At 40.1% G+C, this 18,929-nt stretch overlaps 4 protein-coding genes across 7 annotated transcripts; 2 read left to right on the top strand and 2 right to left on the bottom strand.

Annotated features, from left to right (window-relative positions):
- Positions 1-124: 124 nt before the first annotated feature.
- Positions 125-1,434, top strand: LOC116843184 (protein chibby homolog 1). The gene is made up of 3 exons (XM_032813374.1): positions 125-578; positions 637-752; positions 944-1,434. Exons 1-3 carry the CDS (start codon positions 395-397, stop codon positions 1,031-1,033), a joined length of 390 nt encoding a protein of 129 aa, XP_032669265.1. The 5' UTR covers positions 125-394; the 3' UTR covers positions 1,034-1,434.
- Positions 1,016-6,254, bottom strand: LOC116843182 (DNA topoisomerase 3-alpha). 2 transcript variants are annotated; one of them, XM_032813373.1, is made up of 12 exons: positions 5,844-6,254; positions 5,521-5,751; positions 5,405-5,442; positions 5,207-5,325; positions 4,768-5,114; positions 4,406-4,694; positions 3,828-4,326; positions 3,313-3,655; positions 2,678-3,239; positions 2,270-2,501; positions 1,953-2,182; positions 1,016-1,341 (listed from the first exon to the last, which is right to left on the bottom strand). In XM_032813373.1, the coding sequence occupies exons 1-12, from the start codon at positions 6,063-6,065 to the stop codon at positions 1,301-1,303; spliced, it is 3,153 nt and encodes a 1,050-aa protein (XP_032669264.1). In that variant the 5' UTR covers positions 6,066-6,254; the 3' UTR covers positions 1,016-1,300. The 2 variants fall into 2 exon arrangements, with proteins under 2 accessions (XP_032669264.1, XP_032669263.1); XM_032813372.1 differs by having other exon boundaries at positions 5,405-5,751.
- A 1,200-nt stretch (positions 6,255-7,454) lies between these two features.
- LOC116843162 (E3 ubiquitin-protein ligase MARCH6) lies at positions 7,455-11,707 on the top strand. Of its 3 annotated transcripts, XM_032813335.1 has the most exons (6): positions 7,455-7,589; positions 8,145-8,589; positions 8,660-8,993; positions 9,066-9,442; positions 9,537-10,647; positions 10,783-11,707. In XM_032813335.1, exons 2-6 carry the CDS (start codon positions 8,203-8,205, stop codon positions 11,523-11,525), a joined length of 2,952 nt encoding a protein of 983 aa, XP_032669226.1. In that variant the 5' UTR covers positions 7,455-7,589; positions 8,145-8,202; the 3' UTR covers positions 11,526-11,707. The 3 variants fall into 3 exon arrangements, with proteins under 3 accessions (XP_032669226.1, XP_032669224.1, XP_032669225.1); XM_032813333.1 differs by having other exon boundaries at positions 8,660-9,442; XM_032813334.1 differs by lacking the exon at positions 7,455-7,589 and adding an exon at positions 7,596-7,860 and having other exon boundaries at positions 8,660-9,442.
- Positions 11,708-12,094: 387 nt separating this feature from the next.
- LOC116843163 (DIS3-like exonuclease 2) lies at positions 12,095-17,810 on the bottom strand. Its single transcript, XM_032813336.1, has 9 exons — positions 17,660-17,810; positions 16,841-17,570; positions 16,047-16,726; positions 15,659-15,920; positions 15,004-15,539; positions 14,595-14,892; positions 14,301-14,494; positions 13,925-14,204; positions 12,095-13,823 (listed from the first exon to the last, which is right to left on the bottom strand). The coding sequence occupies exons 2-9, from the start codon at positions 17,522-17,524 to the stop codon at positions 13,737-13,739; spliced, it is 3,021 nt and encodes a 1,006-aa protein (XP_032669227.1). The 5' UTR covers positions 17,525-17,570; positions 17,660-17,810; the 3' UTR covers positions 12,095-13,736.
- Positions 17,811-18,929: the final 1,119 nt, after the last annotated feature.

Here is an 18,929-nt window from a genome sequence, read left to right on the forward strand (position 1 = left end):
CCCCGATCTACAATAGGTATAATAAGCGTTAAGCCGTAAAAAACTAACCAATCACGATTGACTATTCTTCTATAATTCGACTATGATTGGTCAATTTCTTAAAGCTTACTATACCTATTGTAGATCGGGACTTATCGTTGCCTAGGTAACACCACGATATAAACAAGTATATTTTATGATCTATTTTATGTAGAGTTAAATTCGACCGCACGTTAAAATGTATTTGCATATAAGATATTGCTCGCGTCCAACATAAAATATAACGATTATTGTGCTCAAAGTACTTCCATACAATTACATCTTGTTATATTTAACAATTAAGCAATCCCCTCTATTTGTTAATATAATTTGTAGAATTCCTTCAGTATTATATGATTTTCGAGAGTGTGACGCGATGCCTTTGTTTTCAAATAAATTTTCCCCCAAAAAGACACCGACTAGAAAGGCATCGGTTTTCTTAGCAAATAAAAATTTAAGTCCTAAACGAATAGAGAAAGAACTCGGCCCAGAAGTGGGTCCTATACGTCTTCGTCTTGGAGACCAAGAAGCTGTCTTTGAGTCAGGCCTTTGGATTCCAGGTGAATCACTTTGCTTTAATGCATTTTGCTTCAATATACAAAGGAAATTTTATTTTAGAATCTGGCAAAGTAAGCGGCACTTTTAAAGAGAACGAGAAACTAACAAAGGAAGTAAGACGATTAGAAGAGGAGAACAATTTGTTGAGATTGAAGTTTGACGTACTATTAGATATGGTAATTTTCTCTTTGCGTTTCTCTTAGAAGTAAGATAGGCTAACAATGACATCCGTACTTGGATTAACTTTGCATCAGTACTATATGATATACTACTAACAGTAACTTGCAGTGACAACAGAATGACAGAATTATTTATTGTATAGAGTTAACAGAATAATTTGTATTCTTATGGTAATATGATTTCACAGTTAACTCAGACAACTGCTAAGGCTCACTCACAAAAAGAAGAATTGGAGAAACTAAAGAATAATTTCTCTCACAAGAGGTTCTTGACCTAGTTTGTTAAATATTATTACTTATACTTAGGAACTAAACAGCATTTATAAATTAATACCAGTCGACTCAGGTACTTGTTTAAAAGATTGAACAATGTTTCAGTTTGATATTTATGAATATCTTCTCGGTTCAAAAAGGCATTGGTTCAAGTCTTAAAGACTTTGTTGAATTCTGCTTCTTTCTGATGTAAACTTTTATACAAAGTAACAATCAACCATACTATGAAACTGTACATTATTTACAATGTTGTGTTGAAGAAAACTGGCTCGTCAGTCTATTACATTTTCCGGGCACGTTCTTCTTGTATGACCTGATGTAAAAAGAAAAAAACAAAGAGAAAATTATGTATAGTGTAAATGTATAAGAGATATAGATATGTAATAAAAAAAAATCATCTCTTGAAGAGAAGCCACTACTACAGTGTCAGTTAAGGCTCCTGGGGAGTCGCATCATCCATCTCTTTTTTAATGACGTCAGAAGCGAGAAAACGTATGCTAAAATTCCTGCAAAGTACGTCGAGATAAACAGATATATCCACAAAACGACACTTGCGATCGATTAAGTACACCTCTAAAATACTCCGTACACTTTCCTTTTATTCTAACAATCAACAGATAATTATAAAATAAATGTGACGTGCAATCATCTTTTCCTCATTATCTAACCTAACCTAATTTCCTCATTATCTTGTCATATTAATTTTCCGATTATCTATTGATTTTTAGAACAAAAGGAAAGTGTACGGAATATTTTAGAAGTGTATTTAATCGATCGCAAATGTCGTTTTGTAAATATATCTGTTTATCTCGATCTATTTTGCAAGAATTTTTAGCATGCGTTTTCTCGCTCCTGACGTCATTAAAAAGAGATGGATGATGCGACTCCCCAAGAGCCTTAAGAGACGTCAATTATATTACTTACCTTCGATTCCGCAAATTCCGCACTTTCTCTTGCCGCTAGTTAATCTGGGCCGTTTCGAAGCATTACTGCCACTATTATATTCTCTGCTTCTTCCGCTATTTACAGTAGAAGAATTGTTCCAATCTGTATTTTCATCGGCCCATTTAAAAAAGTTACAACCTGAGTTCATACTCTTCGAACAGCCGTAAAATTGTCGTCCTTTATTTGGGCCTTCTTTGTGCACTGTAAGTCTAAATAAACATGAAAAAATGAATTAGCTGTAATATTTTCTTTATTAAAAAGAACTGAAAATCATAAAAATCAAGGAGTGCACTTACTTTCGAGCAGGTTGATTACATTGACACATGACATCGTTCGACAATGCGCTATTTCCCCAATCGACATTAGAAGTAACTCGAGAAGAATGACCAATACTTTCGGCACTCCTGTTACTTCTACCCGTTAACCGATTGAAATGGTCGCTCATTTGAGACTCCTCGCTATTTGAGGCCCACAAGAAAAAATCACAGCCGTTACCTTGCGGCTTGGCACATTTGTAAAATAGGCGTCCTGCGATCACAACGATACAAATGAATAAAGATGATATACACAACGAAAATTAAAGAATGCCCAAACTTGTATCAATATGAGCTTTTTGTATCAATATGTGAATCGGGTGCTGTTATATTTATACAGAAGCGCACAAGCACTTTCACTCAAAAAGCTCCTTTGATTATAGACGTTACCTTTATTCGGCCCCTCTTTCCTTACTGTCAGTTGAATCGCGGTCTCGTGACAGTTGCACATAATCTCGGTATTACTGTCTATATCACCCCAATTAGCCCTATTTGCTGTATTACGAAAATTTCGGGACGCAGTTTGATTCGATCTGTTATCTAAACGATTTGTATTATGCCGGAGATCGATGTTTCCTCCGTTATTGGATATCGTCGTATCTCTATTCACTGTACTGTGGTTTCGCGCATGCCCTCTAGATGTGCTGGAATTTTCGTTATTATTAGTTTGAACACGTCTTGTACTAGAGAAGTTAGGGACCGATTGATGTCGCTGAGTAGAGCCGATTGTCGCAGCTGAACTTCGAGATGTACTCGAGGTAAAAGTAGAGCTCGATGTATTACTGTGGACGGTGTAATTCGATCTTCCAGTTTGTCGGATACAATCTTCCCTAATGTTCAACAACTCATTGAATGTGGAGTCGCAACCTATGCAAGTGGTGTAAGAAGTACCGTACAAGGGTATAACATTCCTGACCAACTTGAACTTTAATTTACGCACGTTCTCTGTACACTAAAAATGGATCGTTTTCATTTGTAAATCAAGTGCGTAATTGAAATACCGCGATTAAAAACGTTGCGTTTACCTGATCGCACGTCTCACTTAAGGCTTCCACATCCTCCACAGCTTCCGACAACCAGATTGCATTGGTACACGCCGGATAGCTCATACAACTAATATATTTTCCTCTGCCCTGCTTTCTGTTTTTCAAGACCATATTAGAGCCGCACTTAGGACACTTGAAAATGCTGACGTCTTCGACAAGAGCGAACTGCGTTTCCTCACTTTGAATAGGTCTTTCTTCGAGATAACGCGCTAAAGCGTCGTCTATGAGATTAGCGCGCTCCATCGCTACTCTGAACACCTCGCGGTACTTGTTAATTTGATTCTGCAATACTTCGTTCGGATATTTTTGACGCTGACATATCCTGCCAAAATAATGTCAAATGATAAAAGCATGTCTATGTCTATGCACGTATCGTTCGCATTGGAGTAGAAAAGAATAGAAAATGATGTAATAATTACAAATATTACTACCATTACATACACTAATATCAGCTACTTATATAACTACTATATCAATAACAGTTGTCGACTCACAGTTGCAAATCCTTCTCCAAATCGGCGCGCAAATCCGGCTTAGACATCTGGAAACCCATATTATCGTAACCCATCACCAGACCAATACCCAACTTTCCTGGCATGAAATGCTGAGTGTCTGTTAGGCCTACATATTGTCTGGATTTGATAGTGTCGATATGCTCGGCGTGAGTGGCGTCCGTGCCGATACCGTGCTTATCCATCAAAGCAATTAGCTCGGCTTCGGTTAGCAAATTCGGCGGTGAGGTCTTCTCTTCCACCATGTCTATGCTGGTAGGCCTGAAGACCTGCCTCTGTTGATAAGAGTGAATCTGCTTGTTGTTCCACTTTTCGTATACGTATACATCGAGATAGTTCTTCGCTACGACCTCAAGACCGTTAGCCGTGAACTTTTCCCCCGCTATATCGATCTCCACCGTTGTTTCTCGACCTTCCGCGTTCTTCGACAGACAAGCCAGAAAGTGCCGAACCACGAATTCGTACACCTTCGCCTCGTTTCCTATTAACACGAATTAATCGATCCACTTTTCAACTTGGTGCGATTAAACTTAATGAACGCAAACAAAAATGCGACGTACCTTGCAGATTGCCGATATACTTGGTAGGATGAATAGGGGGGTGCGCTTGGTCGCTTTTCTTTCCTTGCCTGGGAGTTATCCCAGACTCCAATAAACCGCGCGCAAAGTTACCCCATGCCTGATTGTCCACTTGCTGTCCTACCAAAGGAGCCAGATTCAATTCTTTCGGGAATATGTTGGTCTCCGTGCGCGGATAACTTATGAGACCTTGAGTATACAGTCTCTCCGCTATCCTCATCGTCTCTTTCGCGTTCAAACGCAACTTGCGCGATCCTTGCTTCTCCAATTCCTAAATCGAGAAATCTTGAGCCTCTTGATACAGAAAAAGTTTGTAACTCGTGCTCATCGGGTAGATTACTCACAATGGTATCCAAGGGTAGGGGTCGCCATTTGCTCTTTGGTTTACACGTAACTTTCTCTACTGTAGCGTCCGGTTGTTCCAAACACATATCCAAAAAGATCTGACATGGCATCTTCTCGAATAGTCTTACTCTGGCCCATCGAAATTCTACGAATATTTCATCACGATCGTCTGTCACTCTGATCTTCCAGTATGGCTCGGACTTGAATCGATCGATGGCTAAGAACCTTTCGACTACAAATCCAAGAGTCGGGAACTGACAGCTCCCGTAACTGATGAGCATATCCCCGAGGGTGTTGGGGAACACTTTCTGCAGTCTCAAAGTTTGAAATCTGGTAAAAGCCGCACCTATCGACGCATGTATCGTTCGTACAGAAGGTTTGGTTAACTACTTGATTACAATCTCGATTAATATAAATTTTAAATAACAGAATCAATACCAATTCTTAAATCTAATTCACTTCTTACATCTACAGCATCACTCATTGCTTTGTCGGGTTCTCCCAAAGTTTGTAGAGCTCTTTCAATAGATTGCTTTGTAATTTCTGAAAATTTTGCCCTGAAACATAAAATGGCACTAGTAACTTGGCAGATATTGTTAGACAAACAAATGGAGTGGGCAATGCATCTCTAATTACCTATAAATACGAATATCTGGCTTGATCGCTTGACAGACCTGTATGATTTCAAAGCCTATATTCTCCCCTTCTCTGTCACAATCTGTCCAAATAATTAATGCATTACAGGACCGTACCTCTCGTTCCAAAGTCTTTTTGATGTTTATGTAATTCTCTTCGGAGCATTGTTTGACTACCGGAGCATCAAATAAACTCAATGGATGACAACCTTGCCACTTGCGATAGGCTCCATTAAATTCAAAACCTAACAAATGGCCAGACACTGATGTCATTACCATTTGGCAGTTTTGTCCCCATAGTTGTACGTTAAAATCAAAGATTTTATTATAGACAGATAAACCTTCTCTCTGTAACGAGTAGACTTATCAAGTAACGTTACTATAAGTGAAACTTTCTTCAAACCTTCATCAATCAAATGTGTAAAATATATATTGTCTACCTTTCTATTGTTACCGCGTGACAGATAGGCAGCAATGTTTTTGGCGGCATCATGTTTCTCAGCAACATTGAGTACTTTCATGACGCGTTTCGAAGAGAATCGTTTTACGAAACAATAAACATTTGTAGGTTTGCTACAGACTGCAAGTGTGCTTCTGATGCTTTCGACTGTCAGATTACACGATATACAATTTACTACATTATACAACTTAAAAAGAGCCATAACATGATTCTTGACGTTAGCGACATTCGATTGCGAAGATTATGCTCAGACTATGGTTTTTGGAGTGCGCTATAATAGAGGCCTGTGGCTTGTGATCTGTTCTTTGTAGCTGCACTGCTGAACTAATGCAATATATTGAATTGAGACAAATATCTCTCACTCTAATACTCACTTATTGCACTAGTTCAGCAGTGCAGAAAGTGCAATCCAAGTTAAAAGTAAAGGCCGGTTTATGATGGTCGTAATCCGTTAATTTATGCAGGAACCGTAAAAAATTGACCAATCACAGTCGATTATTCTTTTATAATTCGACTATGATTGGTCAATTTTTTACGGTTCCGGCATAAAGCCAGCGGTACACAATGCTTGTTTTCATGCTGGATTGCTTGCTGGATAGAAATATTCTATTCTGATTGGTCCGTCTTCAGAAATGCACTTGTGTGCAGGAGCCATAAGGATCCAGATAGTATATATTTCAGTGCATAAACTATAGATAGTGAATAAAATTTTCCTCAAAAAGAACGTTTTGGAATGTAATCTAGGACTATGGATTGGATTGAAATTTGATCAATCAGAACTAAACTTGTAATTAGTTTTCTTTATCCTGCTTAGTTAAATTTCAGTACAATCTCTAAGGGCTATCGCACACATAAAATTGACATAACTGCATATGCATAGCATAAGACCGTATGTACCAATGAGCATCGAGTATTAAGTCGCCATATTGGTGTTCGATGCTTAATATTCGATGCTCATTGGTCCATACGATCTTATGCTATGCATATGCAGTTATGTCAATTTGTGTGCGATAGCCCTAATGGCTCCTGAACACAGGACGCGGTAATGCTTGCCGCGCGGCGGAAGTTCGCGCGACAGCCAATCAATATGCTGCTTTGCGTAATAACCTTCTAGCTCTTACGGAAAAACAATATATTGATTGGTTGTCGCGCGGACTTCCGCCGCACGGCAAGCATTACCGCGTCCTGTATGCAGGAGCCATAATGCCGTAGCCTGATATGAGCTTTATGGTGTTAGGGTGCGTTCCCACTTAACGAGTCACGCGTCGCATCGTCCGAATTAAGCCAATCAAATCGTCTCATTTTATTGTGTAACTTTACGTCGAAAAAAATGGGACGATTTGATTGGCTTAACTCGGACGACGCGACGCATGACGCGCTAAGTGGGAACTCAGCCTTATGGCTACTACACACAGGACGCGGTAATGTTTGCCGCGCGGAGGAAGTTCGCGCGACAGCCAATCAATATGCTGTATTCCGTAATAACCTTGTAGCTCTTACGGAAAAACAACATATTGATTGGCTGTCGCGCGGACTTCCACCGCGCGGCAAGCATTACCTGTGTGCAAGAGCCATTAGATATTACATGTTGCTAGTGATTTTTACGTTTCGCAAGTTTTAGAACGTGCGAGTGCGAAACAGAAAGTATACTGGGAAAGTAGCAGTAGACGTTTTTCGATATTTTACACAATAATTTTCGACTCGATGTATTTTTATTCGAGCAGACGTGAGTATCCAGACATTGAACGAAAGTGATATCGTTATATGCTAGTGAGAGAGACGATTGTGTTCATCGTGAAACGACAACGCGTGTGTCGAAGTAACACAATTTCTATTTAGTAACTGTACAGACGTACAGTTCTCCTACGAAATATTCTGATAATTTTCAAGAAACATATCTCCACTATCAAGCTACTGTTTCATAACTACTGATATAATTGTACGGAATTTGCACACATTATCTTCTACACGCTTAAATGTTCAACGTTTTATCACAGGTGACTGTCATTTTTTGTAACAAATATGTCAATGTAAATGCGCAATTACGTGTTGCTCGATAAAGTGTACCGTTCCGAACAATGGTTTCACGTCAAATATTATATTCTTATGTGACATTGACACGAAACATTTCTTTTGCATTATTGTGATAAATAATGTTTGTATATTTTCTCTTTATATATTTGTTTGTGTCTCTCTCTCTCTCCCTCCCTCTCCCTCTCTGTTTCACAGCCAAGCTATGAGCATATCTGTTAAACTGTCACTAAAAAACTTTTGTTTTCAGTGATAGAAAATCGTTTCTGACTCCTTCACTGACACAAATAGTCTCAATACCAAATATCATGACGGAGGACATGTTAGGCGCGGATATCTGCAGAGTCTGTCGGTCAGAGGGCTTGGCAGACAGACCATTGTTTCATCCCTGCATCTGCACAGGCAGTATAAAATGGATACATCAAGAGTGTCTGGTGCAGTGGATGAGATACTCACGCAAGGAATACTGTGAACTCTGTGGTCATCGCTTCTCATTTACACCTATATATAGTCCAGACATGCCACGGCGTTTGCCACTAAGAGATGTTATAGGTGGTCTATTCTCAAGCATTCTCACTGCCGTCAAGTATTGGTTACATTACACATTAGTGGCAATTGCTTGGCTGGGAGTTGTTCCTCTAACTGCGTATCGTACATACAGAGCCTTGTTCAGTGGTCCACTGGATTTAGTGCGGGTAAGATACTTGGCTTTAATACAGTCTTTGGATCCAATGACAAACTCATTGATAATATTTATGTTTGCAGATAATGTCGTTACCAATGGATATGCTCTCCACGGAAAATATCTCTTCAGATGTATTTCATGGCTGTTTTGTAGTCACTTGCACCTTATTTGCGTTTATCGGTCTGGTATGGTTGAGAGAACAGATCCTACATGCGGGCGGGCCCGATTGGCTCGAGAGAGACAACGTGCAGATACCACTGGTTGACAATCCACCGGCGGGGGAGGCGAACGCACAGCAGCCGCAACAGGCCCAAGAGGAGCGCGCTATGCCACAGCAAGCTCAAGACAACAACAATGTTCCACCTTTCGTTGATGATCCACCTATCCCGCAAGAGGGAGAACTACGTAACGAAGGTATCTCGCAGCATCATTGTAAATGCATACAATGCACATTTGATAACGCAATTATGATCTTCAATCTGGTAGATCAACGTCCTGCGTACCAAGAGGTAGCGGAAAATATGGCTAATAATCCGCAAATCGGTGAACCAGAGGATTTAGCGCGGAGAGACGCGCAGGCACCGATTCCCGCTCCGCCACCTCTTCCGATCAGAGAAGAACTCGATGCAGATGGCGTGCAAGCGAATGCTGCGGTTGACGAGGGTTGGATGAGAGGACACGTGGTACAGGCGCATGTAGTGGGTCAGGCGCAGGGCGAAGCCGAGGAAGCCAATTGGAATCCCATGGAATGGGATAGACCCGCCGAGGAACTCACATGGGAACGTCTGCTGGGATTGGACGGCTCCCTTGTCTTTCTCGAACATGTCTTCTGGGTTGTGTCTCTAAACACTCTGTTTATCATGGTGAGTACTCGAGAATAAGCGCGTGAATCGATCGAGTATCGAAAAGTAGTCGCAGCTGTTTTTTTTTTTATTTGTCGTCGCAATACTTGTGCAGGTATTCGCCTTCTGTCCCTATCACATCGGTCACTTCGCAATAACGGGATTAGGATTGCAAGAGCACGCGGCGGCGTCGCATTTCGAAGGCCTGGTGACTACGCTTTGCGGTTACTGCGTCATCGGCGTTTGTCTGGTGGTCCTTCATACTCTCGCCGCGCTGCTAGGCTTTCAACGTTCCCAGCGAATTCTGGGACTCTGTTACGTGATCGTCAAGGTCTCCCTGCTCTCCGTCGTGGAGATTGGTGTACTTCCATTAGTTTACGGCTGGTGGCTGGACATTTGCTCGCTAGCAATGTTTGACGCCACGCTCAGAGATCGAGAATCTTCGTTCAGACTCGCTCCCGGCACGTCCATGTTTATCCATTGGCTGGTAGGGACGGTCTACATGTATTACTTCGCAGCGTTTATTCTTCTGTTGCGTGAGGTTCTGCGACCTGGAGTCGTCTGGTTCGTGCGCAACATAAACGATCCCGACTTCTCCCCTATACAAGAGATGATACATCTTCCCATACTGCGACACGTACGACGACTGCTTGCGTCCGCGATTATATTCGACACGGTAATCCTGCTGATGTTATGGCTACCCGTGAAAATTCTTCGATGGGCTTGGCCGGGATTTCTACCCTACACCGTGACCGTGCAAAGCGAAGCTCAGGTGAGCGAGCTCTCATTGGAACTGCTGCTGCTACAAGTGATTCTACCCGCGTTGCTCGAGCAATCGCACACACGCACGTGGCTCAAGGCCCTCGTGAGGGCGTGGTGCCGCGTAGTGGCGTGGATGTTGGATCTGCAGTCGTACCTTCTGCGAGATCAGACGGACGATCCGGAGCCGGCGGTCGTCGAAGAGCCGCAACATCCTGACTTGGGTGCCGCGCATCAAGCGTTGCTGCAACGAGAGGGACCCACGGGATTTCAACCGTACGTCAGACCGCGTTGGTTCCCCGCGCGACTGGTCGGCCTCGTGCTCTGCGTCTGCGTATCCCTCGTGATCGCCAGCCTGGTGGCCATGACGCTACCCGTGTGGCTCGGACGTAGAGTAATGGCGTTATGGATGGTAGGAGCGCCCGCTCCCTCGCCACCTGTGCTACCGCCAACGTTAACCGGATCCGGTGAGTCGATATTGCGTTCTGTTGTTCTCCACGTGCATCTCATTCCCTCCAATCGGTTCCTTGTCTCCGATTTTTGCATTTCCACTTAGTCTATTGTCGTTATTACTGTACTCTGTACAATATTGTACATCTTAGATGGTGGCGAAACTGTAGGACCACTCTCTGGGAGGGTGCACGAGGTATACACGGTAGCTTGCGGCACGTACGTGTGCTGGGCCGCAGCACGAGGCTTGGTGCTAGCCTTCTCCTGGCTACCTCGCGGTCGCAGGGCTATCCTAGACCGAATTAAGCACTGGGCGATCCTAGGCATGAAGGCCTCGGTGGCGTTTGTGCTGTTGGTCGGAGTGATACCGCTCCTGTTCGGTCTTCTTCTGGAGTTGGTGGTGGTAGTACCGTTGCGCGTCCCGCTCGAGCAAAATCCCATCTTGTTTATCTGGCAGGATTGGGCGTTGGGCGTGCTATATACGAAAATAGCGACCGCTGTGACGATGATGGGGCCCGATTGGCGGATACGTCTCGCTATCGAACGCGCCTACAACGACGGCATCAGAGACATGGATCTCAAGTTCGTCGTTACGGAATTAGCCGCGCCGGTCATATGTTGCTTCGGTCTCGCCCTCGCGGTTCCTTACGCCGTGGCCCACGGGATAGTTCCCCTTCTAGTGACCAATCTACAGACTCAGATCCTCATCGCCAGACGCCTGTATCCTTTCCTTCTGCTAGTGAGCCTGGTCTGCGTGGTGATCGGCTTTCAGATACGTCAGTTCAAGAAGCTATACGAGCATATTAAGAACGACAAGTATCTTGTGGGACAGAGACTCGTTAATTACGAACATCGCAATAAATCGCAGCAACATCAGTCGCAGAGATCGAGCTAACGGCGTCATTAGGCATAATATTTGTTACGGTGGAAGGTGAATTATAAGATTAGCTTCGTGTACATTCTTTAACATCTACGATAAAAAAAATGATAATTTATATTTAGTCACACGATTTTATTTTTAATATTATAATTTATCGATGTAAGAGCGATACCAAATAAATCAAAAAAAGACTGTTATCCAAGTGTGTATCGCTTCGATGCTTTGCAGTTCAACATCGTGCGTATTTCGTTGCGATCGCGTTGCGACTTGAACGAATTTGTGCTCTCTATGGCTAGACAGACGTCGATCGAGCTGAGTCTACAAAAAAGCAAGTATGATAAATTCGTCGAGAAACGTTCTCTTATTCATTCATCCCGAATCATCAATGATTCCGAAGTAGTCCAATATTTAATACAAGTTTTTCATAGCGTTACAATCTCAAAGCGGATACAATCTCTTTATTAAAATTCTCAAAATTTTCGATTTTAAGAATTACATTAAAGGAACCAAGGAGACGTGAAAGTATATTTATACCGTTATATGTAAATTCGTCCGAGGTAAAGGCAAAATATAATTTCAATTCGTTCATTTTGGTAGAATTTATAGAAATCTGTATATTTGGCAGGCAATTATTTTGAACATATCAAGTGTTTTGTTGTACAAATTAAAGTGAAATTTCGTGTATATTATTATAAAGTTCTTAGGCTGACCACATTAAGACAGATTTATGTAATATTTATGCACAAGTTTCTCTCTCACACACATCGATATCTTATGACACACAGTATATATAATCGGGTGCATTAATTTCATCGATGCGTCGGCATTTGCAAGATTTTACGTGCAATTTATTAATCTTTCTCGTTATAATAAAGCAATGAAACTCTTACGTAGAGTTATGCCGTCGATTACACACAAGCGAGTAGACAAATGACAAGTATATTACAAGTGTCGATATTAATAGGAAAATGAGTGTGGGTGCGCCAGACAGCATAAATGCATCCGATTATGGTACACATATACATCGTATTTACAATAAATCAATATTTTACAATAAAAGATGCTATATTGTCTGCAATATAAACGCATCTACGTGTCTTGATATTAATTTGTGAAACGATGCGATGATATCGATCAGAGCCAAGCGTGAATCAATTGCGCGCACGCACACACGCACGCACGCACACACACACACACACACACAGCAGCAGACAGACAGAGACTCCACTTGCCAGCCATTTTTACGTGTGTTTACAATAACAAAAATTCGCATGTCTCTCGCTAAAGTATATATCATATTTAACAGCGATTCAGTAAGTACTGCTTCAGATGCTTTATTATCTGCGCGCGTAAAAAAACGAATGTGTATTTGGATTTCATGCTTAAGAAATTAACATATCAATCGTATAAAATAGTATAAAAAGATATTTTTGATCTCTTATCGAATCGGAAGATCACATCGTAAAAACGATATACGCAATGTATATCATTTAAATTAAAAATAATTTAAATTTACAATTGATAAAAGTAGGTTATATATACAAATTTAGTCTCTCAAATGAGACTCTTATGTGCTTCATTCAGTTTTTTAATATACAGTAATGATAAAGAAAGTATCCTCTATATAAAAGCGCTATACGTATACACATGTGTAATACGTTTAAGAAATGAAACGTTACTTCAACGATGTAACTTATAATTCTTTAGTGTGGTAATATAATTGCGAGAGAATAGTTATCCCCCCTTTCTGTATATTCTCAATAATTATAATCTGTGATCCTCCAAATTTGTAGAATTGATATTTTCCAATACAACATATAAATGTGCAATTCCGAGTATATATATGTTATAGAAACAAAAAAAAAAGAATCCTTCATCTTGCAATAAGATTCGTCATATTATATAAACTTATATTACAAATTAGTGCAAAATGTATCCACGAGTAACGAATGGCGATTTTAACTATGCATTTGCAAATGTATTATTATATATTCTACATATGCTAATACATTTATAAACACATTAACTATATATTAGAACTATATTATAAATAATGTATTTTCTGCAAAATTGACACGCCGATACACATTTACGAATGCGTACTTACGAACGTTACTCATTACTCATGAATACACACTTTACACAAACGCCGACGCAAACATATAGTCATTTACCTTGTAAAAAGTACAAAAACAAAAATACATTTACAATTACCGCACCGCCTCGCTATTGTTGAAGGAGGTTTGCTTTTAAGCGAAATTTTTCGCTAATTTTCTCCACTCGTACACGTATCAAAGAAAACATATTGATTTTCTGAAACAGTATTAGCTTGGTTAACAGTTAAGTGGCACGTTAATAATCACATCGGCAATATGCTTTTGTTAATATTGTGAAAACATCATAGCGCTTGATACCTGTGTAACGGGAGGTGTCTTCCATTGGACGGTTACAGTTGGTACTGATGAATCTGTAGAATACTCTACAGTGGCGTGTTTTATATCTTTAAAATTGATCCTCAATTTGATGCCGGTATCACAGAGAATAATATCCATACCGTGTTCTTTTACCTCTGCTACGATAGCCAAAGCGTCAAAACCACCCGCAAGGCCTACCATATACACGAAGAATAGCTCGGTACTTTGTTCTTGCGCTAGCTTTGCACTGTATTTTTTCACGTTACAATTGTTCGCTATCCTGCCGGGAATCAAAGATAAAATTTTAACAAGTCCCCGTGAAATGTTTCACTATACTACCCTTTCCGCTATACTGTCGCACATTATTAATATCTACCTAGCACAAAATCTAGCCGTCCATTTTCTTGGCAAATGTTTGTTCTCGATCGTCGCATAGAGCAAACGATGAACTATGCAATCGGGGTACCTTCGAATGGGTGAGGTGAAGTGCGTGTAAAGTGGCACATTTAATGCGTAATGCTTCAAGTCGTTGATCGAAGAAACGGTAGATGCGCATTTGTATTCCGCACGCTGAAAAGTTAAAATTTTCATCACATTGATAGTACTTTTATGAACCAAATATACCATCATTAGTATTAGAAAAACAAAAAAGTTCAATGAATTCTCTTACTGTCATTGTTTTTGAACACATATTCGTGATAACCATCATAATACGTTGCATGGTATCATTAATTGTGCTAGAATTACATTCTAATAAGCTTTTTTTATAGCGTTGGATACTGGCATGCAAGACTCCAGCTGTCTCGATATCCAAATGGACTCCGTATCTTTGCAATGTCTCGCAAGCTGTTGCAAGACTATGCTTGATCGGATCTCTATGGACTCGTAATAAAGCTGTTTCAGGAATTTTGCTGTACAATTGTGCGGCAACCGTCATATTTGCCAGCAGCATGAATTCTTCTACGAGCCTGAAACGACGCACGCAAATTCGTATGAGAAATAAAAAAAGAAAACCACAAGATCTGACGATGATCCGATCGAGTAATTTCAAGCAACGATGCATATCGATAGAATCGCACCTGTTGCTGTCTCTAGTCTCTTCTAATTGATAGTTAACAGGTATTGGAGTTCCTTGTTCCTGAATGATTGTGGGCTCCATACATATATATAACTTTGGTTGTTCCAAGCTGAGTGCACCGTTATCAAATCGTTTACTTCGCAAAGTAACCGATAATTTAAATAGATTGTTCATCATGTTGGATAATGACAGCGCCGTGTAACTTCCCTTTATGTCCAGAACCTTCTCGGATAAAGCTTCTCTGGGACTATCAATCATAATTTGAGCAGATTCATAGGATATTTGACAACATGACCTTATTATAGTCTTTGCGAAACGATGTTTTATAATTTCAGCATTTGATGTCAGTTCCCAAATTACAGAGAAAGCTAATCTATCTTTGCCAGGCAGCAAGGAACAAATTTGGCACAGCTGTTCCGGTAACATGTGATAAGATGTGTGCGGCAAATAAACAGTAGTAGCTCGTTTAGAAATTTCTTTATCCAACGGTGAGAAGAGTTCCAAATAGTGTGTCACGTCCGATACATGTACTCCAACCTAGAATCCACGAAGTATACGTCGATATTAGCTGATAGAGCGACAACCCAAAAAGAAAAAAAAAGGGAGAAAAGCAGTGAAATTTTTGCTTTATTTACGCTTATTCGTGCGATGATTACCTCGTAGTTGCCATTTTTCAAGATTTTACAAGAAATGGCATCGTCCAAGTCGACAGCTGTGACAGGATCTATCGTGAAAATGCATTCGTTTCTCCAATCCTCTCTGTCCTTCGTATCGGCATCCGTCAAGACATAATCTTCATCGGGAAGTCCCTGTAATAGCTCTTGTCGATACGGCGATACGTCTAAATTGTTTTCCAGCAATATCGCCTCTACTTCTGCATTTAGGTCGCCAGTTTCACCCACTATCCGGAGAACTTGCCTATACAAATGTAAAAACAATCGGAAATGAGAATGAAACAGCGACCAGAATATTGAAAGCTGTGTCGAAAAATTGATTGTGAGATATATTACTCTTCGTGTGCTCGTAAAAGTAGTAGTGACCTACCCTAATGCGTAACTCGGCCGCATCCAACTATTAATGGCGACAAGAAATATCGCATTATCATAAAGATTTGGTTGACTGTGATATAATTTTGGCAACAACTTTGAATATATTCTAATCAATGGTATTCTTGAATCTTTCGGTTTGATTAGCGCATATGGTTTGTGTTTTTGTACATGTTGTGCTAAATATCCAATTACCTTCCTCGCATGTATTTGATCTAATATACAAACAACTGTACCAGTCTTCTGCATTTGTCCATTGACAAGTGGTTGCCAGTTCTCTTCAGAATTTATGCGCGCCACAACTAAATCTCCATCAAAAGCGCGATTTCTATCAATTACACCATTTATTAATAAATCACGCTCTTCGTCCACCATACTTATATAAGCATAATTATTATATCTAGGGTTTACACGAAGAATACCCTCTACATATTGTACATTATCGGATGACTGATTCTTCAAGATCTCTTCCATTTCTAACACAGGTATATGATCTGAAAATATATTTCTTGTAGACTGCCTTGTTTCCTGTGTACTTTTGCTCTTCTTTGCAGCACTATCTCTTATTGTTTCTGCTTTAGTGCAACAGCATCCTTTTTGTGTATTTCTCTCAATCGATTCCTTCATTGCTGTCTTATTCCTCTTACTTTTCTTCACTGATTTGACACAAGTGTCAGCCTAATGGGAAAAGAAAAGAATATCTGTATACACGTATTCAGTACAATTGGAGATCTCGCAGATAGGTATTCTCTAGTAAAAATAATATAAAAAAAGTTTGCACACAACACCAACCTGATTTCTGACTAAATGTTTTTCTTGTATCTGAGATGAACACAAGCAATTAGCCACTGCAACTTTGTCCAATTGCATTTTGACTTTCAATTTTGACTTGCAATTTGAAGGAGCATTCTGCATTTTGTCTAGCACATTCGCTGCATCGTTTTCACAAACTGTAATATCTTTATCCATCAACCTGCATGTATTAAGCGAATCAATTTTTGGGAGACTTGTCATAGTTGACATCATCCTGCTTTCTTTCACTTTTTTCTCCTCATTAGTAGATTCACCTTTGTCTCGCTTAGTACTGTTGTACGTTGCGTTGTTAGCTGTCGATCCGCGATTCAATGAAACCCATGATGTACTTGCATGCAATGGTACCTCGTTAGCTTGCGCAACATCAGTTTCGTATCCTGAGGAATTTGACGCAACTTGCTCCTGAGTTTCACATGCCGCAGTTCCATTAGACTTTGCGCGCTTTCGCTTATCTAGCTTTTGCTTCATATTCGTGGAAATCTTCAGTTTAATCGCGAGTTGCGTGCCAAGTTCCATCAGCACGTTATTTTGGATGATACCTGTGTCATCTGTTATCGAATCCAATATCAATTTCTGTCCATGTCTGCACGATGTAACATCTTGGTGTTTTCCACGAGATCCACGTCGAATTTTCTTCATGGTTTGCTTCAGGTCTCTGGACATGATTGCGGTGAGTGGTCGGTATGGTCTCGCAAAGTTACAGTGTATTCTAATGTAAAACGCGATATCACACTAAGAATAATAAGAGATGAAGAAGAGCTGATTGCGGGCAGATAAAGTTTGTATCTGTTTACGTACGTGCCAAGGATACAACAGAGTATTCCCGCCGTTTTGCTGAAGAATGCTTAGTAAACGTTCAACATTTCAATACATACATACATACATGTGTATATACATACATACATGCATGTGTATATACATACATACATGCATGTACGCAACATACATCATATATACATACATACATATATATATATATATATATACATGCATATACAGGGTGTCCCAGACTTTTCTCCGCATATTCCGTGGGGACGTAGAACGGATTGAGTTGAACATAAAAGTCCCATATCGTTTTGCGATATTTGCAATAAATCTCAAGTTATTGGGCGAGTTTTTTAATTAAAGAATATTGGTGAATAATCACACGCGTGCAGTGGCGCTGTCTGCCGTTGTATCTCATATATTAGGTCAAACTGAACAAAAAAGTCCTCTATCATTTTGCAAATGATCACATAGATTTTTAAATATTAATTAAAGAAAATTTGTGCATTAAGATGCACAATCATGTAAAAATTTTCTTTAATTAATATCTAAAAATGACTAAGTTTACACGACACTTAAAACCGGTTTAGTAATACGTAGTTAGTAAACTCTTGAATCCGATTGGAGTACATTTCTAAATCTAAAAGAATATACCAATCGGAGGCGAGAGTTTACTAAATACGGTTGTACTGCTTTAAGCTGCTGTGTAAACTTATAGCTCCTGCACACAGGACGCGGTAATGCTTGCCGCGCGATAGCCAATGAATATGTTGTTTTTCCGTAAGAGCTAGAAGGTTATTACAGAAAGCAGCATATTGATTGGTTGTCGCGTGAACTTCCGCCGCGCGGCAAGCATTACCGCGTTCTGTGTGCAGGAGCCATATGATTTCTATTGTAGACCCCGCTTTACTGTCCACTGGCTTGGTTTACATCGTGCACTTGATACGCGTACTAAATAGTAACTTTCTATTAGATAATCTTAATATCGTCGATATATATAAACAATAGTATATTAAGCTGGTATAATACTCATTAACAAAACGTATTGTATTGATTGAATGCGTCGCCGTTGATATGCATTGTCGATATTAAAATTATCTAATAGAAAATTACTATTTAGTACGCGTATCAAATGCACGATGTAAACCGGGTGGGACCCGATTGACCACGATTCGATTGGACACGGATTATAATGATTGGTTCGACCTAGTAATTCACTAGATAATCTTTTAATCGGTTGGTTGTGTCCAATCGTACCGTGGTCAATCGGGACGCTCCCATGTAAACCAAGCCACTGCCAATC

The sequence above is a fragment of the Odontomachus brunneus genome, unplaced genomic scaffold (assembly GCF_010583005.1).
Source record: "Odontomachus brunneus isolate Ranch 3 - 2012 unplaced genomic scaffold, Obru_v1 Obru_scaffold_030, whole genome shotgun sequence".
In the NCBI taxonomy this organism is placed as follows: Eukaryota; Metazoa; Arthropoda; class Insecta; order Hymenoptera; family Formicidae; genus Odontomachus; species Odontomachus brunneus.